The sequence below is a fragment of the Pygocentrus nattereri genome, chromosome 8, assembly GCF_015220715.1.
Source record: "Pygocentrus nattereri isolate fPygNat1 chromosome 8, fPygNat1.pri, whole genome shotgun sequence".
In the NCBI taxonomy this organism is placed as follows: domain Eukaryota; kingdom Metazoa; phylum Chordata; class Actinopteri; order Characiformes; family Serrasalmidae; genus Pygocentrus; species Pygocentrus nattereri.
The window spans coordinates 38,406,700-38,427,835 of NC_051218.1; the positions used below are offsets into that span (position 1 = coordinate 38,406,700).

General features: G+C 41.5%; 1 protein-coding gene across 7 annotated transcripts in view; it reads left to right on the top strand.

Moving 5' to 3' along the window:
- The window catches only part of rapgef2 (Rap guanine nucleotide exchange factor (GEF) 2), a 154,883-nt gene that overhangs the window by 104,769 nt on the left and 28,978 nt on the right, over nt 1-21,136 (top strand). For all 7 annotated transcript variants that reach the window (XM_017692038.2, XM_017692041.2, XM_037540379.1 and 4 more), the window contains 2 exons: nt 15,248-15,379; nt 19,918-20,095. In XM_017692038.2, coding sequence (XP_017547527.1) covers nt 15,248-15,379; nt 19,918-20,095 — 310 coding nt within the window. The remainder of the gene's footprint in view (nt 1-15,247; nt 15,380-19,917; nt 20,096-21,136) is intronic.

Here is a 21,136-nt window from a genome sequence, read left to right on the forward strand (position 1 = left end):
AGGTGGCGGAGATGAAGATGCTGAGATTTTCGTTGGGAGTGACAAGGATGGACAAGATTAGAAATGAGCAGATCAGAGGGACAGTGAAGGTGGAGCAGTTTGGAGATAAAGCCAGAGAGGCCAGGTTGAGATGGTTTGGACATGTGTTGAGGAGGAATAGTGGATATATTGGTCAAAGAATGTTGGAGATGGAGCTGCCGGGTAGAAGGAGAAGAGGTAGACATCAGAGAAGGTTTATGGATGTAGTGAAGGTGGACATGGAGATGGTTGGTGTAAAAGTAGAGGAGGCAGTTGATAGGGCAAGATGGAGGCAGATGATCCGCTGTGGCGACCCCTAAAGGGAGCAGCCGAAAGAAGAAAAAGAAGAAGTCAGTGATGCCTGATAGTTTCCTGGTTCCCTGTCAGTGTGTATTGCAAAGTTCTGTACCAAACCCTGTGGTCATGTTGAGCCTCTTCGCTGCGATTGTCGTTATTTCTGGAGTGGTTTTGTCGTCTTATCTTCTTTGTTGACTTTTCATTTTAACATGTCCTAAATGGCCAAGACAGATTCAGATAACTTTCTTTTAGATAACTTTGATAGGCTAATAGGCATTTAACATTAGTCACTGCTTCATTGATTTGATGATGAATTGATTCATTCATTGTTTATTCCAAATGTGTCTGTCTAACGAATGAACTCTGGTGAGGGTGGTATTGTTTTGCTATATGTTGGCCAGAGAATGGATTCATCTATTGAACTGTGATTCCTCTTGATGGATGTTGGGAGTTTTCCTTGTTGCTCTTTCCCTCATTAGCTTGATTACCCTGAATGATGTTAACGACAATGAATGAAAATCGCAAAAAACTTGGGAAACTGATGTATTTGAGTAGATGGACGGACATTATCAGGAATTGATCTCAGTTTAAGGACTTTCATTCTGCCAATCTACATGCACTGCATGTGCTACTCATCCAGCGTTTCTGCTGAAATGACGGTATTAAGAGGGAGTTTGTCCCCCATTTGTTGCAGTAACAGCCTCCACTCTTCTCGGAAGGCTTTAATATTGATACTGACACATTGCTGTGAGAGTTTAGTTGCATTCAGCCACAGAAGCATTAGCGAGGTCAGGTACTGATGTTGGATGATCAGTTCTGGATCACTCCAAATCATCTCAAAGGTATTAGATGAAGCTCCATCACTCCATAGATCGCAGTTCCACTGCTCCACAGCCCAATGCTGGGGGGCTTAATACCCCTCTAGCTCACTCTTAGCATTGGGCATAGTGAGCTTATGTTCATGTGCAGCTGTGTGACAAGGATTTCAGTATTTCTATTCTGGAACAGTCATGGATGATTGTTTTACATGTTTATTTTTGTTCCCATTAGAGTCCATGAGGTGCACTGATCATGATTTTTATGGCTGATTCTGAATCCTCTTTCTTTATAGCCACGTTGGCTAAAATTACTGTTAAAATCTTCCATTTTTTTCCTTTTAATACCCAAAGCGCACAGTGTGTGGGCTGAATGAACACACAAACCCACTAGAACCAGTTATTTTTATTAGCCGAAGTTGCAATATGACTTCTTAAAATGCATTTTGGCTTAATGAAAAGTGAATGTTATTGATATTATTATATATTTGCCTGTTTAAGTGACAAATTTTTACATTCTGTGAAGAACTGCTCTAGAACGCAAAGAAGGCAGACCTTAGCTTAATTTAATACCAGCTTCTTGTTTAGATCTTCCATTACACCTTAAATGATGGGGCAGTCTGCCACAAAGTTTATGGTGGAGTGTAAAATTCCTACAAGAAATTGTTATTCAGGAAACTATTAGCTTTGGGAAATGCACCGGGAACAAAAAACATTTTAAAATCTTAGATTTTGACATTTGTTGGAGGCTTATAATCTTGCCTTGTTTTTTTCCCTCATTTCTTTCTTTATTTTTTTGGCTTTTATTTTATATTTTATACTACATTTTATATGAGTCTAGTTTTTATTCTCTTTGGTGGTCGAAATTTCAGTATTTCCCTAATAATTATGCTGTGATGTATGAGGTGTAGCAACATTATTTAGGTATAACTAAGTGCTTATGTGCTTACCTGCCTCATGTTGTGCACTGCATAGAATTGCAACACAGGTTGGCCAGAATAAAAATGATAAGGTGGTTGTGCATTACCATAAAGCACTTGACACTTTTTGATCTACAGCACTGCATGTTTGTAGTGTTCATTATGATGGTATATGATGGTATTGTTGCTGACTTCGAGATAATTCTCCTTGCTGTGTTTATTATTGAAATTGTTTGTATGTATGCTTGTGTGTTTGTCTGTGAGACAGAATATCTGCCCTGTTTAATCTGACTCCCCACTGAGGCGCCTTAATCTCTTGATCCTCTCGGCTCAGGAAAGCGAGAGGCCCTCGGAGCGCCGCTGAGGCTTATGGGATAGGTCTGCAGCCTCTGGTCCTCTAATGTCAGCCTTTTTCCTGTAATGACTCTCCACTTACAGTTCACACCCATGCACAGACCCACACAATGCCACATGTGCTCTAAAACTCGGATGCACAGTGTGTTTTGGGTCACTCTCTAGCACGGCTGTTGTCCAGTAATGTAGGTCATTAGGACTGCAGTGGAATTTTGGGAAAGTCAAGCAGCTTATAAGCCATGCGTGTTTAACCGTTAGCAAAACAGGAAGGATTCACATAATCTGTGATCCTGTATTGTTCATCATCCATCATGTTTCTGGGTCTGACCTCAATTGACCTTAACCTCAGTTTTTAAAAAGTAATTGATTAAAATGGACCTTCTCAACGAATCTGCAGTTGGCAGTTTGCATGATGAAAATGCATGTTTTAAAATCAGCCTGAAGTCAAAATTGACTTTTTTTTTTTTTTTTTTTTTACTTTTAAATCTACACACTCATGTCCATGGTAATATATATCATTATTCATACTTGGCCAGTCCATCACTTCAGCAAGACAGTTGTCATCTTGGACATGTGTTTGGGGTTGTTATTGTGTTGGTACTGTGGCACAGTTTCCGAAGGGAGGGGATCATGCTCTGCTTCAGAATGTCATAGTACATGTTGGAATTAATGTTTCCCTCAATGAACCACAGCTCCCCATTGCCAGCAGCACTCATGCAGCTTGAGACCATGATGCTACCACCACCATGCTTGACCGTAGGCAAGAGACAGTTGTCTTGGTACTCCTCACCAGGGCACCACCACACATGCTGGACACCATCTGAACCAAACAAGTTAATCTTGGTCCAGTCAGACCAGGACATGGTTCCAGTAATTCATGCTGTTGGACTGCTTATCTTCAGCAAACTGTTTGCAGGTTTTCTTGTGTGTCAGCTTCAGAAGAGGCTTCCTTCCGGGGCGACGGCCATACAGACCGAGTTGGTGCATTATGTATGCAGTGTATGATCTGAGCACTGACAGGCTGATATCCCTCTTCTTCAACCTCTGCAGCAATGCTGGCAACTGATGCATCTATTTTTTGAAGCCAACCTCTGGATATGACACTGAACACATGGACTGAACGTCTTTGGTCGACCCTGGCTAGGCATGTTCCGAGTGGAACCTGTCCTGGAAAACCTTGTATGACCTTGGCCACCGTGCTATAGCTCAGTTTCAGCGTGTTGGCAATCTTCTTATAACCTAGGCCATCTTTGGGGAGAGCAACAATTCTATTTCTCACATCCTCAGAGTTCTTTGCTATGAGGAGCCATGTGGCATATCCAGTGGCCAGTATGAGCGAATTGTACCTAAAACACCAAATTTAACAGCCCTGCTTCCCATTCACACCTGGAACCTTGTAACGAGACACATGACACCAAGGAGGGACAATGACACAATTGGGCACAATTTGGACATGTTGCCTGTGAGGTGGACTCACTTGTGTTGCCCACTATTTAAACATAATGGCTGTGTGTAGAGTTCTTTTCAGAGGACAGTAAATCTGTGCTGCTATACAAGCTGTACACTGACTACTGTAAGTTATGTCCAAGTTTCTTTCCTGTAGTGTCCCATGAAGTTTTCTCCAAGTAATTTTCGCCCATTTCTTTTGGTCCATCCATCATGAAATTTACACACAATGTAAAGGGCAACAGGCATTTTCAAATGATGTCAAACACTGAAAATAACAAAAATGGAGATGCAAGGTTTTTCCAAAGGAGTTAAAAATTCAGTGAAATCAATAGATATTTCTATGTAGTAGCCCAGCATCACTCGAAAAGGACACAAATGGTGACTTTAATCACCATCTCATTTTCATTCACATTAAAATTATTGTTTGTCTGACTTTTGTCTGTCAAAATTTGGGCCTTCTTTAGAGATGCACCAGAATTTCTCTTGCCCAAAGATACCTGATAAAACCAGTAATACGTAGTATTTGCCTATTTATATAAGTTGTTCTTGTTTGTTTCTTTATTAGTACCTCTATTTGTTTTGTTATTATGTTTTACTTATATATTTTATAATTATATTTATAATATGATTAAATAATATTATTTGTTTCTCTACATCGGTCACTGGTTCACTCCCTGATGTGCACTCTTGCTCAGAAATGAATTAGAATCAAGTCATTTTACTTGTGTGTTGCAGGAGGAAGTACTTTCATGTGTGAATTCATTTGAGCGGAGCAGCAGCCCTTAAATTGTGTGAAGATTTCATAATACATGGAGCAGTAGAAATGCCCCAAATATGCTTAGAATACAATCTCATATGCTTGGAATAAATCCTTTTAGAACTTACGTTAAGACGATATGTGGATGATAATGAAGTCCACGATACCACAGAGTTGCAGTCTTACTGGCTAGTCTGTGTGCTACTCGCAGCAGTGGGTATCAGTTGCGTACTGTGGGGTATGCACTGTAAAGTGAAGGACCACCCCTACCTGTCATCAAGAGAAAACACTCAACATGGTTTGTGATTGTACAGGACCAGGTTTCTCAAAAGCATTTGAACACAAAAATAGTTCTTAAATGGTTCTCACAGTGAGCTTTCTTTTTGTCCATTAAGATGATGTTAATACTTAAGATGATCTTAACGCTTAACGCTTTTGGGAAACTGGGCCCAGTTAAGCTTTAGTCTGATTAATCAGTTAATCATACAAGATTACAGATTTACTAGTGTAAATTAGTGACTGTCCTAGTTGCCTGTCATGTTTTCTCCAGTTCTTTGCTCTTTGAATGGCGCTCTTGTGTGTCCCTTATGGCTCATTATAGTACTGCACTTCTAGTGACCAGTGTTGTGTCTAAAAGCCCTTTGGGTTAATTGACTGAATGGCTGACCTAAATTGTGTTACGAGAGAATGAAGTCTTTTTTTTGGTGTGATTGTGTCACGCACAAGCATGAAAAGGGCACCTAAAGGACAGCGGGGAGGCCCCTGGGTGGTTTGGGGAGGTGGCCAGGATATTGCTATTGACACCCACATATCGACTGCGGCCGAGGCTCAACACTCACTGCAGTTAAGGCATATACAAAGTCAAGAGTTTGAGTAGTTATCAGGCTCCTCTTAGTAATTAATAAACAATAATAATTAATAAACAAAATCACTCTTGCAGTGTTTGTTCTTCTTTATTTTCTCCACAGTCCGGCACTGATCTTGTGTTGTGCTATTTCTTGCTCTCTCTGTGTAAGAGGCCAACTGAAGCATTCTGTGTGCTTTGCATCTAATCTCTAAGTGTCAATGGTCTGGCCCTGGAGAGAAGCGTTTGTCCTTATTAGCATTATTAGCATTAGCATTAGTGATCCTGAGTACTTACCGTACATATTTGCATTTTAGACACTTCGTCAATGCTTGTTAGAATCCTATGTTGCAGATCCACATTAGAAGTCAGCTTTTTTTTTAAATTATCGACTTAATAATAAGAATGAATTTAAATTGTTTTCAAAAGGTAAACAGTATTAATATGAGCTCTGCAACAGAAAACACAGGAAACAAAAGCACAGAAGCATCCTGCTTAATTGGCCACTATTCTGCCTGATGTCTGGTATAAAGCAAGCTTATATTAAACTAGTCTGTTGACATTTTATGTTCATTGACAAATGTCGCATTGTTGCTGCTGTAAAAATGAATTTTATAAGCAAATATTTTCCTTTGGTCCTTTATGCTTTCTAGTGATAAATAGGCAGGCCTTGAGGGTTGAAAAGTCTAAGGACCCCTGCTGTAGACGACAAATGGCTCATTTGAGAGGTGTTGAGGTTCTACTGAGGGAGGTTCATTGCCTCAGGGCACATCATGCCCCAGTGCTTTCACTGAATGCAGTTTGATTGGTGCTTTTATACAGTGTCATCACACGGCAACTGTAATGTGTTTCTTAGTGGGTCACTTCACTCTGAAGACGAGTGCGTGTTCTGCAGGGGGTTTGGTATAGCTCTGTCAGGAGTTTGCCCTCCAGACTAGGTTGATGCAGACTGATGAGAGGGTGACGAATAGGTGCAAGAGGATTCTGGTAGGAGATAGTGATTTTCAAGTTGAAGCTATTCATTGTGAATCTTAATTTTGTGAAATGTCTTCACTCTTTGTGGGCAGTCCGTCTGATGATGTTTCCCTGTCTTACTTCAGACTGATTTGAAGAACTTTTGGCGTAATGCAAAGAAGTAATGCTTAGAAAAGCGCTGCTTCTTTTAGACATTTTCCTCACTTTTCCATTCGGGGAGGCAGCTGTGAAATAGCGTAATTAAAATGCTGCTAAAACCGATTTTTGGTGTAAATGAAATTCCTGCAGGAATGAGCTGTGAACACCACATGCAAATCAGGCTCATCCTCACACAAAGAGACACCTTCTGGAAAAGCTGTCAGGGTTTTTCTTTTTCTTTTTCTTTTCTGTGGAGTAGCAACTGTCAGCTGTCTTTTGCATGTCAGCAGCAATCCAGAAGCCTGTGCACACACACAGAACTGAACTCATGGCGGCAGAAGCCTAAGTGGCTCTGTTTTTGGAGCAGAGAGTGAAGATGAGGGACTAGGGGAATTCTGCTGACAACTCTATAGCCAGAGAGAGATCCAGAGCCAGACTGCATCAGGGCAACAGTCACAGCTAGTGGCCTTGAGGAACTGGAGAGAAAGAAGGAGTGCTTAGCAACCATGCTAACATCCAAGATTCACTGTGTTTATGACGTGACGCGTAGTCTGCACTGGGCTTGGGCAGTATCTATTTTTTCATACCTTTGTTCCTTCCTGACATTTACCAGGCTATTTGTGTTAAAAAAATAATAGTCAAAACTGAGTTGCTGGTGATGGAAATCTTATTATTTCAAAAACAGAAATAAATAGTTTTATAGGTTTATATACACTGCATTGCCAGAAGTATTCACTCACCCATCCAAATCATTGAATTCAGGTGTTCCAATCACTTCCATGGCTACAGGTGTATAAAACCAAGCCCCTAGGCCTGCAGACTGCTTCTACAAACATTAGTGAAAGAATGGGTCGCTCTCAGGAGTGAATTCCAGCGTGGTACCGTGATAGGATGCCACCTGTGCAACAAGTCCAGTCGTGAAATTTCCTCACAACTAAATATTCCCGCCTAACACAGGTGTAGATGATCAAAAATAATGATTCAAATCTTTAAGTGAAGTCAAGTCGAGTTAAGTGGTAGTATTACTAGCTTCATCTAAAAGCATATATTTTGTTCATACTTTTGTTCATTTTTATAGAAAGCAGTCTCCTACAGTATTAAAAGCCACATAAGTGAGCATATTTGAGCTGCATGATGATTTGGGCACTTTTTAATCTTCAGACAGCAAACATGTCTTGGTTGATTGAGTACATTTGAAGCAAGGGGAGTAAATTAGACTTTTAGTGAATTTCAAAAATTTTACTTTTGATTTGAACATTTTTAGCTTATTCTTTGGGATGCGTGTGTGTGTGTGTGTGTGTGTGTGTGTGTGTGTGTGTGTGTATATATGGATCAGACACAGCAGTGCTGCTGGAGTTTTTAAACACCTCAGTGTCACTGCTTGATTGAGAATAGTCCACCAACCAAAAATATCCAGCCAACAGCATCCTGTGACCACTGAAGGACTAGAGGATGACCAACACAAACTGTGCATCAGCAGATGAGCTATCGTCACTGACTTTACATCTACAAGGTGGACTGACAAGGTAGGAGTGGACAGTGAGTGGACACACTGTGTAAAAACTCCAGCAGCACTGCTATGTCTGATCTGGCACAACACACACTAACACACCACCACCACATCAGTCTTACGGCAGTGCTGAGAATGATCCACCACCCAAATAAACACTGCTCAAAAAAATAAAGGGAACACTTAAACAACACAATATAACTGCAAGTAAATCAAACTTCTGTGAAATCAAACTGTCCACTTAGGAAGCAATACTGATTGACAGTCAATTTCACTGCTGTTGTGCAAATGGAACTCAGTACCTTTCTGCTTTCTGGCTGATGTTTTGGTCACTTTTGAATGTTGGTGGTGCTTTCACACTCGTGGTAGCATGAGACGGACTCTACAACCCACACAAGTGGCTCAGGTAGTGCAGCTCATCCAGGATGGCACATCAATGCGAGCTGTGGCAAGAAGGTTTGCTGTGTCTGTCAGCATAGTGTCCAGAGGCTGGAGGTGCTACCAGGAGACATGGAGGAGGCCGTAGGAGGGCAACAACCCAGCAGCAGGGTTTGTGCAAGGAGTAGCAGGAGGAGCACTGCCAGAGCCCTGCAAAATGACCTCCAGCAGGCCACAAATGTGCATGTGCCTGCACAAACGGTTAGAAACTGACTCCATGAGGATGGTATGAGGGCCCGACATCCACAGATGGGGGTTGTGCTCACAGCCCAACACCGTGCAGGACGCTTGGCATTTGCCAGAGAACACCAGGATTGGCAAATTCGCCACTGGCGCCCTGTGATCTTCACAGATGAAAGCAGGTTCACACTGAGCACATGTGACAGACGTGACAGAGTCTGGAGACGCAGTGGAGAGCGATCTGCTGCTTGAACATCCTTCAGCATGACTGGTTTGGCAGTGGGTCAGTAATGGTGTGGGGTGGCATTTCTTTGGAGGGCCGCACAGCCCTCCATGTGCTCGCCAGAGGTAGCCTGACTGCCATTAGGTACCGAGATGAGATCCTCAGACCCCTTGTGAGACCATATGCTGGTGCGGTTGGCCCTGGGTTCCTCCTAATGCAGGACAATGCTATACCTAATGTGGCTGTAGTGTGTCAGCAGTTCCTGCAAGATGAAGGCATTGAAGCTATGGACTGGCCCGCCCGTTCCCCAGACCTGAATCCGATTGAGCACATCTGGGACATCATGTCTCGCTCCATCCACCAGGAGTTGGCGGATGCTTTAGTCCAGGTCTGGGAGGAGATCCCTCAGGAGACCATCCGCCACCTCATCAGGAGCATGCCCAGGCGTTGTACGGAAGTCATACAGGCACGTGGAGGCCACACACAATACTGAGCCTCATTTTGACTTGTTTTAAGGACATTACATCAAAGTTGGATCAGCCTGTCGTGTGTTTTTCCACTTTAATTTTGTGTGTGACTCCAAATCCAGGCCTCCATTGGTTAATAAATTTGATTTCCATTGATGATTTTTGTGTGATTTTGTTGTCAGCACATTCAACTTTGTACAGAACAAAGTATTCAATGAGAATATTTCATTCGTTCAGATCTAGAATGAGCAGTGTTCACACACACACACACACACACACACTCTCCATACGTTTCCATATCAGTGCATCCCAAAAGCTTCTATTGTTTTTTTAAAGAACAGCCAGTCAGCCAGCGCAGGGGTGTTTTAGTCAGTCTTACTTTTACTGTCAGTCGCGTTCCAAGCTCATCAACTTCCCCTCCCTCTCCCAGTTTAGCCCTGATAAATAGACATGAATAGGCCTGAAGTCAAAAAATGAATATGTGAGCGCAAGCAAACATTCGTGCTGCGGTGAGAGCGGAGACTGCCATAAATGTGTGAACCCCATTGAGCTCACACACCAGATGGGAGACTTTAGCTTTTAGGGTTTTTTTTCTTGACTTTCCCTGATGGTTGTGCTTCAGGTAGCAGTTCGATGCTTAAAGAGATTTTTTTTTTTTTTTTTTTGTCTATCTGTATTTACTGAGGCTTGGAGCTTGTGTTCTGTCTGTTTCTCTGCCATCTCCCAGGAGTGAATCCACTGCATTTCCGGCGCATATACGATTACGGGGCTGGAAATTAGGTCACTGAAGCTGACTGAAGACGTCCAATAGCCTCAGAGGGAAAAAATAGTTTCGCTTTACATACACACATACGATCCCAGCATGTCTGAGGATGTCTGAGGAAAGCTTGTGTGTGTGTAGGGCTCTGTGTGTGTGCACGTGTGTGCGCGCTTCCCAAGATTAGCTGAAATTGGTTCAGAGGCTTTTATCTGAGCTCTGTCATCAAAGCCCTTCTTCATGTTCAGCCGCTGTAGCCTCCACATGCACTGCTGTCTTCTGCTGTTTCCTTGACTGTACAGAGTCTCTGTGAAAGGTGGACGATAAGACCTCACATTTACATCACGATATTTTTCAATAACAAAACCATTATCTTATGGTTACCTCCCCAAAAAACAAGTTATACTGATAATTTACAATGATTTAACGTAAATAAGTGATAAGCGGTAGATTCTTAACTAGGGATGCTCAAATCTGAATCAGCCAAGATCGGGTCAACAGATTTTTGCTCCAAATTTGCAGTTGGCTAGTTTGTTTTTATTTTGTCTGCTTGTTGTTTGTCTGCTTGGCATTTCAGTGATGTAAATACTGTGACTCACGTAAGGGCACGCCATGCTGTATTTGAATGCTTCTGCTAATGCTCTATGAAAATATCATAGAATAATAATGTGTGACTAATAGTGCTAAACAGGCAGTTGCCTTTTTCTTTTAATGTAGCGCTTTATTTGGTTCATGTTATTTAAATAGACAACTGACTTTTCATTTCACCATGTCAATGTGGCCTATTAAAGAGCAAATATTGTTATACCGTTATCTAATCAAAGATACTAAAAATGTGCTACTGTGTCAGTTGGCCCACACAGTCTGAGCTTAAAAGAGGCTCAAAGCTTATTAAACAATGAGGTTTAATACAGGCTAATATAAAATCATCTAATGGCCATTTTGTCCAAAAAAAAATCGACTGTAAAAATGAACAACTAGTACATTCCTGTTATTACCTTATGAAGATGAATGTAGGGACTCGCTTAATCCTCACCAACTTCAGCTCACCGCTTGGAAGTATGCCACACCTTGGGCTGAATGATGTGGGGTAAATATCTAATTATGATTTTTCTGACCAATTTTACAAACAGAAAATAAAGCTTCAGGCCCTTCTTTTCTTCAAGAAGACCAGCACATCTCATTTTTCAGACTTGAGACTTGAACATTCCATTTAGTAACAGACATCCAGTTTCCCAGCTCTGTGTCATTAGATTACATTTCCCATCTTTAAATTTTATAAGACAATGTTTAAAACTGCACTCCTTCATGTTGGGATTTCAACAGAGAACCGTTTAAATGTTCAGCTCCAGTCACACACATTATACAAGTGGCCATTCACAGTACACAGTAGGAAGGTAGGAAGGGCCAGGGAGCAGTGGATTTTTAAATCATATCAGTGCTCAGCTATGTTGGCCTCAGCGAACTAATTGGCTAGCTATGTAAACTTTGTAAGGCAAAACAGACGTGTAAACATGCACAAATGATTTGTATAACGCTGTTGTCGGAAGAAAGCCTCGTATCTCCAAAATAGTAACTTTACAGGAGAAGTTAAAAACATACTTTACTTTCAATGTAAGTCAATGGAACTAGAGTCCCTCCCCCCCCCCCCCCAAGTCATTTTGGGCTGTTTCTTTTGGTCCATTCATCACGAAATTGACATACAATGTAAAGAGCTACAGGCTTTTTCAAATTATGTCAAAAACTGAAAAACGGCAAAAATGGAGATACAAGGTTTTCTTCTGACAGCAGCGATAATTTCCTTTTCCGACTGGTTTAAAGCCATGAGGTAATGCTTTTCTTTTTGTTGTTGCTAGCTGCATAGTCTTTGGCTTGCTAACTAGTAGAGTGAAGCAGTGAAGTTGTACCAGGAGTCATGTGTAACAGATGGAGCATTTTACTACAAAGCCCAGTTTGAACATTTGAAAGTTGAATGTTGTCATTTTTAAATATGAAGTATCGTAGTTGAAGTGTTATGTTGCTCACAACAACTTTGTAAACAGCTTTGACTGACATTTTCTGTATAGAGATTGAAGAGGAAAATGCATCAGATAGCAATGATTTAGTCGACAGTTGTGTTCAACTCGGTCCCTCAACTCTCCAAGGGCTCATTTAACAAACTTTACTTGAGCTAAAATAAACGTTGAATAAACTGATAAATAATAGGCCGACTGTTTTCAACTCTAAGGCTTTCTTTTCTTTCTTGCACAAATGCTAACTACCTCATACACTCCATTAGTTTCTTTCTGCACAGATAGAGCAGTGAAATGGCTCAGCTTTCATGTGACACCATAACTTGCACAGTATACTTTCATGTATGGAATATGTGAAGTCAAACCACTTTGGCATATTTTTAGTTCACTGTTTTTGGGTTTGTGGATGATATTCACTTTTCTACTCAGTCTACCTCTTACAGAAGAGCTTTGCTTCCACACTGAGCTGTAAAGAAACGGAACCATCGTGCGCCTTGTTATTCTTCTGTAATTGAATGTCTCGGGTTAGTAATGAAGTTTTGATTATTTCTTTTATGCAGTTGTGTACCAGGCTTGCTCTCGTTTTAAACTGAAACTGTTTCTGAATCTTAACTTTCCCCCAAGATGACAAAGAAATGCTATTAACATTGATTTTTTCACAGAAATTTCAAGCCTTTAGTTTGAATCACCTGAGCAGTACTGAACATGCTACTAACTTCTAGATAGCAGGAAAAACACCAAACTCTGTATTAAGAGTCAGCAGAGTTAGTGAGAAGCCTCTGTTCTCTCAGGCTGGCATAGTGAGATGGGGACACCCAGATGAGAAGTGACTGTTGGCCTGGTTGGCATTTTGTGCTCATAGCCAGAGCTATGTGTGAGGTGGGAGTGAAGGAGGCGTCTGTGTAAGACACTGTCCGCTCGTGTTTGAGTTGGGACGCTGCCTGAGTGGATCTGAGCGCTGGCCTTGGAGAAGCCGCTGCAGGTGCATGCTACAAAAGCCAGTTAGTAATGCGGGTTGGCTTGGAGACTCAGCTGGACCATAATGGAGATGACTGTTTAGTAGTTTGGTGACAAGTTTGCACAATGATGTCACAAGTTTGCTTCTTTGGTTTTGTGTCTGGAGCTACAATCTGACGTAGCTAATAAGCAGTGGAAGCTTATGTACTTTGTTCATTAACACTGTGATGATTTAGGCGTGCCTCAAATTATGTATAGTATTATACACGGATCAGGATCAGTATAACCACCTCCTTGTTTTTATGCTCATTTTCCATTTAATCAGCTCCACTTACTCTATAGGTGCACTTTGTAGTTCTAAAGTTACAGACTGTAGTCCATCTGTTTCTCTGATACTTTGTTACCCCCTTTTACCCTGTTGTTCAGTGGTCAGGACCAACGTGGGGCCTCACAGATCAGGTACTATTTGGGTGGAGGTTCATTCTCAGCACTGCCGTAACACTGATGTGGTGTTGGTGTGTTAGTGTGTGTTGTGCTGGTACGAGTGGATCAGACACAGCAGTGCTGCCGGACTTTTTAAACACCTCAGTGTCACTGCTGGACTGAGAATAGTCCACCATCCAAAAATATTCACTGACCACAGAAGAACATGGTAAAAGGGTGGTAACAAAGTTTTAGAGATACAACAGCTGGACTAAACTCTGAAACTGTAGAACTACAAAGGGCACCTATATAGTAAGTGGTACTGATAAAATGGACACTAAGCGTAGAAACAAGGAGGTGGTTATAATGTTATGCCTGATCGGTGTATGTATAAAAATAAACAAGATGTAAGCCTGAAAATAGCTACTGTTACTGTATATACTACCATTTACTGACAATGATGAATTAGTGTTTGACCAATGCCAATATTGGTTTAAAGGTTTTATGTCGTTCCCAATAAGCATCTGTTCTTATTTTATCAGGGGGTTAATAATAGAACAGTGTAGATTAGGCTGCAGTAAGAGGTTCTGCAAGGCCTACTAAAAAAATCATGTACCATATTGAAAGCAAACATCTGCTGTGATCTCTGAGAGAACTTGTGATGCACAGCAGTGTGAGAAAATCACACATAAGTGTGCAAAATAACACAAAATGACTGCTTTCCAGAGCTACTGATGTATACTGAGCCAAAGCTGCCCTAGTCATGATTTCTACATTTTCACTTGGGCTAGTAATTAGTGATAAATTGAACTTCAGAATATAAAACGTTCAGTAGCTCAATGTTAGTCATTTTGTGAGGTTTTTAGCTTTTGGTCATATATTAAAATGTACATAGTCTCTGTAGACGATGTGTTCACTTATTTTCACATACAAAATCAACAAAACATCATTGGGGTGCCCAAATTTTTGCATTCGACTTTTGCATTCTGATGCCTGTCCCCACCTTTTAGGCCTATGTTCCATGATCCATACATGGAACACCTTTTAATATCTACATGGTTAGTACAGAATTCAACTAATGTGTGTGCTCATAAGTGTGAGTATATTTGAATTATGTGGTTTCTGTCAGTGTTATCTACAAAAATGGACAACATTTAGGTCTCAGAACTGGTACTATGTTTGACTATGCATACTTTCATTTATCTGGTGTCTAATCGAGGACATTTGAATAAGATACTAAACCAGTGCGTGTTATTTGGTGTGAATCAACAGCAAAACAGGTTTGAGTTGAAAAGTCACGTCAGTGTGAGTCAGAAATCATAAATATGTTTTGTTTTCTTTCTGTGATAGCTGGGGATGGTGGGAAACAGAGGAGAAACACATTATTAGCTAATATTTTCCCTTCCAGCTGGTGCATGATGATGTAATCAAAAGTCGGAACATGCAAAAGTAACTATGCTGGGAAAAACAAGATTTTTGTCTTTCAAATGATACAATGGATTTTGCTTAATTTGACCAGAGTTTAAAAAAAGGTCTTGATTTCAGATTGATTTTGATATGTTTGCTTGCTTATTGCTGGTTGATTTCTTGGTGGCTTTGGACGGTGTTAGACTTTCACAAATGTGGCCTTAAATCTGTATGATAGTAAACAGAAGTGAATAGTGAATAAGCTTGTGTATTCACTCCTCGCTCTCTCTGTCTCTTTCTCTTCAGCTCCCAGCGGATTTCAGCAGACTGCACCTGGCTGACGGGATCCACCCCCAGGTGACGCACGTCTCCTCCAGCCTCTCAGGATGTAGCATCACCAGCGACTCTGGGAGCAGCAGCCTGTCTGACATCTACCAGGTATCATTCTCACCTGCACACAGCAGAATTTAAAAAGCTGTGGATGATCTTATGAATTCATTAAGTAACAAATGAACGTCCAGAATGCTTCATATTTAGAAAAGGTCGTGAGCAAATCTTCAAAACCTATCTGCATAGAGGAATGTAGTTTAGAATGGAGTACATGATAACTCAAAACTTACTTGAAATACTGAAGAGAACATCGTTTTCCACTGCTTATGAAAACCTTGGCTATAAAATAATACAATATAATCCAGGCCTTCAGTGGAATCTGATCATTAGAGTCAGGGGTGCTGGATTTGTACTGGTAGATCTCTAGGACCAGGAGGACCAGGACCCCTGCTCTGTGGCATTATCATATTTGTGTAAGCTTGGTGATGGCCCTACTAAATGTGATTTTTAAAGGACTCCCTGTAGTTTAAAAAGCAGTGAGTTTGCTGTACCTCAAGCATTGCTGTGTGGTTGCAGCGCAGGTTTGAATCTGCATATGTGCTGTGTAAAGCTTCCTTTTTCTCAAAGGAGGCTATACAATGAATGTGCCTTATCAATATTTATAATGCAATATTTTGCCTAGGATGTCCGACAATACCTCTGCTGTGTTATTGAACCAATCAGCTTTATAAACCAAGCACTGCCCCCTCATGTATCTCTGTATCTGTGGATGTTCCTGTGTGCCTCTGAGTCTGATTAATTGTGTTTGGTTTAGTGTTTGCTTCGCTGTTTAATTGATTTACTGAGTACATTTGTGATGTGCTCACGGATTAGACATGTGCTGTGTGCAGAAGTGTGGTGTGTTCCTATGGTGTGTGTGTGTGTGTGTGTGTGTGTGTGTGTGTGTGTGTGTGTGTGTCCGTCCATTTTTCAGTCAGTGTGTGTGCGCACTTTGTGTCCACTCTGTGATCCTGGCCTGATGACCATCTGTTTAAGTCTCATTAACAGCTGTGTGGTGTCCTGATGAAAGGAGGCTGTGCCCTTTTTCTTCACTCCTCCTGCACTCCTCCCTTTGCTCCATACTACCCTTGTTTGCTTGATTCCTACTGCACTCCTCCTTTTAATCCCATCTGCACTCCTCCCTTTGCTTCCACTTGTATCCTGCTGCAACCCTCCCTTTACTCTGTACTGCACTCCTCTGCTCACTCCCTACCACACTCTACATCCCGCTCCCTAATACACTCCTGTATGCCTCCCTTCGGCACTCCTCCCCTCGCTCGCTCCCTTTCTCATTCTCACTTCCTACTGCACTCCTCCCCTCGCTCTCTCCTGCTCTTCTCCCGGTGCTTCTACTGCTCTTCTCTGCTCGCTTCCTACTATACTCCGTTAATACTCCCTAGTATGCTGCTCCTCTTGCTTGGCACTCCAGTCCGCCCTTCGCTCCCTTCTGCTCTTCTCACATCACTCTCTACTGCTCCTCTGCTGCACTCCTTCCTTCACTGGCTAATGTACTCCTTCCTCACTTCTTAAAGTAATCCTGCACCCATGCCTGACACACTTCTGCCCTTGCACTCCTCCCTCTCTCTCTCCACTACACCTTTTCATATGCTCTCTACTCCCCTCGCTCCTTGTTACTCTCCTCCCCTCGATCCCTACTGCCCTCAGCATCTCACTCTCTGCTGCACTCACATTGTTGCTATTACAAATGACAGGTACACACGTGTACAGCGGCACTATGAAACACACAGAGATTATTAAAACTCTGTGTTTTAGATTTTAATCTAGTTTTTTAACACATGCAAACATCTGAGTCTTCCTGCTGTCTCCTTCTGTGCCAGCTACCCAGCTTTGCCCCCACCCACACAGCTTTGTGGAAATGGCCCATATCCTCATTGAACCTGCCCTTTTTCTTTTTTTTTCCTCTATTTTTGCATTTGAATAAATCATGACACAGGTTCTTCAGAGGGGCTTGAAAGCATTGATCCAAGAATAGCCCCTCTGAAATATTAATGCTCCCTTCACGCTCATCTGAGCCATCCAAACAGCACTGTGGATCACACTCATTGTGGCGGCTTGAAAAATAGATCGCCCTTCCTCAGAGAGGTGATTTACAGTGCCTGTGTGTGTCTTCCCTGATTAGCTCCTAATGGTTTTCAAGGAAAAAATAAAACATCTCAGGCTGCTTAACTAACATCATTCATGATGGTCAAATTACAATATGTCTGAATTCAGCAGGCAGCAGGCAGATTGAATAAACACAGTGACATGATAGTTTTCGTTTGTCTAGTTAAACTGTGTGAACCTTCCCTCTATTACTGTGCATTCAGTCAGCCAGCAGGCTATTGCCCAAAGCAGACAGCTGCAAAATCTAAATATTGTTACATGCAAGCACATGATGTGGCTTTGCCAAGTGTAGTGAAGACTTGGGCAGTTCCCTACAACTTGAATATATGGTTATGTTCCTAGGGGTGGCTATCAAAATACATTGATGGTGTAAATTACTTCAGTAGTCAGTTCTATGATCTGTGAGCCAGTAGGCATCCTTGTTTCAAAATCTAGAGTAGTGATTGGCTGATTAAAGTACATTCCATATGCATGTTATTAACACTGGTGTTCATTGATTTGGCTAAGATGTGTTAGCAGTCAGCAAAAAAAAAATCACTCATTGTCTTTTTAAGCCCATTTTAGAGAATTGCATTGCTCAGGACTGTATACGGAACAAAGGGAGGAGCATGTTAGCGAGTAGTTAAGGAGAGTAGAAGGGAGCGAGTGCTAAAAACATTAGCTTGCTTATAACATTGATGGAGCCAAGGTTTCATCTACTTATCAGTCTCATAATTCAGAGGATCCCATGACATGTACACAGGGCTAAACAAGTCAGCTTTGATAGCTTTGGGATCTTCGTGCAACAGCAGTGATAGACAATAAAATGCTAAGACCTTGGGCTTAAATATGAATACTCTTTATACTGAAATGGTTGATTTGAAAGAGTATAAAATATTAGTAATTGGATATTTTGCCCAAATTGTTCAGCCCTACTTAGACCTTATTTGGGCATGTCGCTAACTACAGAATGACGCACATCCTTGGAGGTTATAGAAGGGTGCTATGTGGAGCTAGACGTTGAATTAATTAGTATGCTTTGTTTTGTATTCCCAGTTGACCAGTGTATGTGCTTACTAATTCCTAAGATAAGAGCACAGAATGCCTCATTGGAATTGAACAGAACTTGATTTGAGCATGGTGCTGTGTGTGAGATTGTCCTGTTGAAAAAATTATGCATAGTTTTATGCATAGTTAATCTCAGCTTGACCTGCAGCACGAGAATGTGCCAGAAGGTCAGAACCTCTTTGAAATGACTTAGTCTTTACCTTTGCTTTGACGTTGTTAAATGACATGTGATAGACTCGTTCTCAGTCTTTCATGGTTGCCACCTGCTTCCCTCCCTCTTTCTTGCCTGACCCCGCCCCCTAGAGACCAACCTGCTCAAGCTCCGCCCAGCTATCCGTTCTAGATTCCGACTGGCTGTTCGCACCACTGTGTCAGAATATTTGACAAGTTGTTCAGATGTCGTCTGAGGAGAAATGACATGTGCTGGGTACAAGGGGCTTAAGGGGCTTAAAAAATTAAAAGTGGCCAGGAGCAGGACCTGAAAGGATGGGGCTGGGTGCTGGTTTCTACAGACACTTGACCAAAGCTGCATCGTGGGTCCTTTCTGGCAAGAATAGCCCACCTTCTGGGCATCTCCAGCAGGTAAGAGTGATTGGGGCCGCTGATTTAAATTATCGCAAGTGGCCCAGATAACGGAGCTCCTTTGTTTCCGACTGAGGTGGGTGGGCGATGGCCTGCATCGGCCTGAATGCAGAATTTGATGCTGATGACAGCAAAGCTTTTCATTTGGAGCCATTAAGGTCTTTAGGGATTGTTTTTCAGCTTCTTCGGCTCCTTCTCAGTTGTTTTGGTGGAGCATCTTTAACCGCCACCAGCGTCACACCTGAACTGTTTGACCCCTCTATTTATCGTCATGGTGATGAATAGGTTTGATGTGAGGAGCATCTGTTTTAAACTCGCTCTCTGTCTTTTACTATTCATGTTAAGTTGCGCTTGGCTGTTGTTTTCTCTCACGCTCAGTGATGTTTTTTTGTCACATTTTCAGCCTTTTGGATGAACCTGTCGATGCACGCTTCAGTAGATAATGATGAGATGTGGTCACTTGCAGACAGTCTATAATGTAATTAATGTATTTTATTAGATCTGGTGTCTATTCAGTCAGGTTTTTCCCCTATAGTTGTTTGAGCAAAGATCATCCGTGTTGTACCTGCACCAGCAGTTCTCAGACACTTCTCCTGAATCATTTATTATCTTTGTATGTTAAAATAAAAGGACTGCAGAGCGATCAGTGCAGTTTGATCGGTTTACATTGTATTATTTGTGTTATATGTCACTGTTCTTTGATCAGAATTTGTGATAGTGGGTTTTAATTATATAACAAGGACTTTTTTAAGGGTCACTGGATGCTCTTGTATTGAGATTAACACAACATATGTAGCACCTTTGGTCTTAGTAGTGGTTGTTGGTGTGACTGAGGGATGGTTTCTAACCTGCAGGCCACTGAGAGCGAGCCAGGCGATATGGACCTCAGCGGCCTGCCTGAGACAGCCGTCGACTCGGAGGAGGACGACGATGAGGAAGATATCGAACGTGCCTCTGATCCCCTCATGAGCCGAGACATTGTTCGAGACTGCCTGGAGAAAGACCCTATGGATCGCACGGATGATGACATCGGTAACACACAAGCATCTTTTATTGGGTTGTACATGAAATGTGTGTGTGTGTGTGTGTGTGTGTGTGTGTGTGTGTGTGTGTGTGTGTGTGTGTGTGTGTGTATGTATATATATATATATATATATATATATATATATATATATATATATATACACACACACACACACACACATACCTAATGTATTTATATATGTATGTATGTGTATGTGTGTAAAGAGTAAATGTTATAAGTGTTTTAATGAAACATCATGAATTTTATTTGTGTACAGCAGTTCAGAGCTGTGTTTTTGTGTTATGCTCAAAATTAGCTAAAATTATCACTACCGAAACAGTCATTACTTAAATATTCAAAGTTCAGTCATTTGCTTTAATGAAATAAACATAATTAAGGTATAGGGTCATTCAATCAAAAGGATTTTTGTGTAGAGTCCAAATCAGTTAGAAGTCTATTATGGATTTTGAACTCTTTGAAACAATTCAGTAGAATGATCCTTATACATTTTTGTATTTATATGTAATAATAAATCCTATTTATATTATATATGTAAATATCGATTTGTAATAAGAGTTTTCTGGCCCTGAACCTGTCTCTAATCTTAACTTCAGAGACCACAAAGATTTTTTTTTGTTCAATTGACAAGGTGACTTTGAACATGCAACCTTTTCATCCCTTTTGTTTTGTGCACTCATTTTCAGAACGGTATTAAAATCATCACCCCTTAGTATTTGTCCATTCTTGACTCTAAAAGAAAGTGCATGGGTTAGGGAAAAAAAAAACAAAGAAAATATTCTCCTTGCTTTAGAAGGGAAAGGTGAAGCAGAATTATTAAGGTGGACTGGTGTGAGAGAAGGTATGTGTTATTTTTCTGGGTCGTCCGCCTGCCTGTGCTTCCTCAAGCACATTAAACTTTGATTGGCTGGGCGTCTCTCCCTGCTCCTGCTCCGCTCCAATGCTAAGAGACCAAACACAGGCCAGCCAGTGCTCAGACAGGCTGCAGGCACACGCGCAAGCTTGTGCACACAGTCAGCTGGACCGCTGCA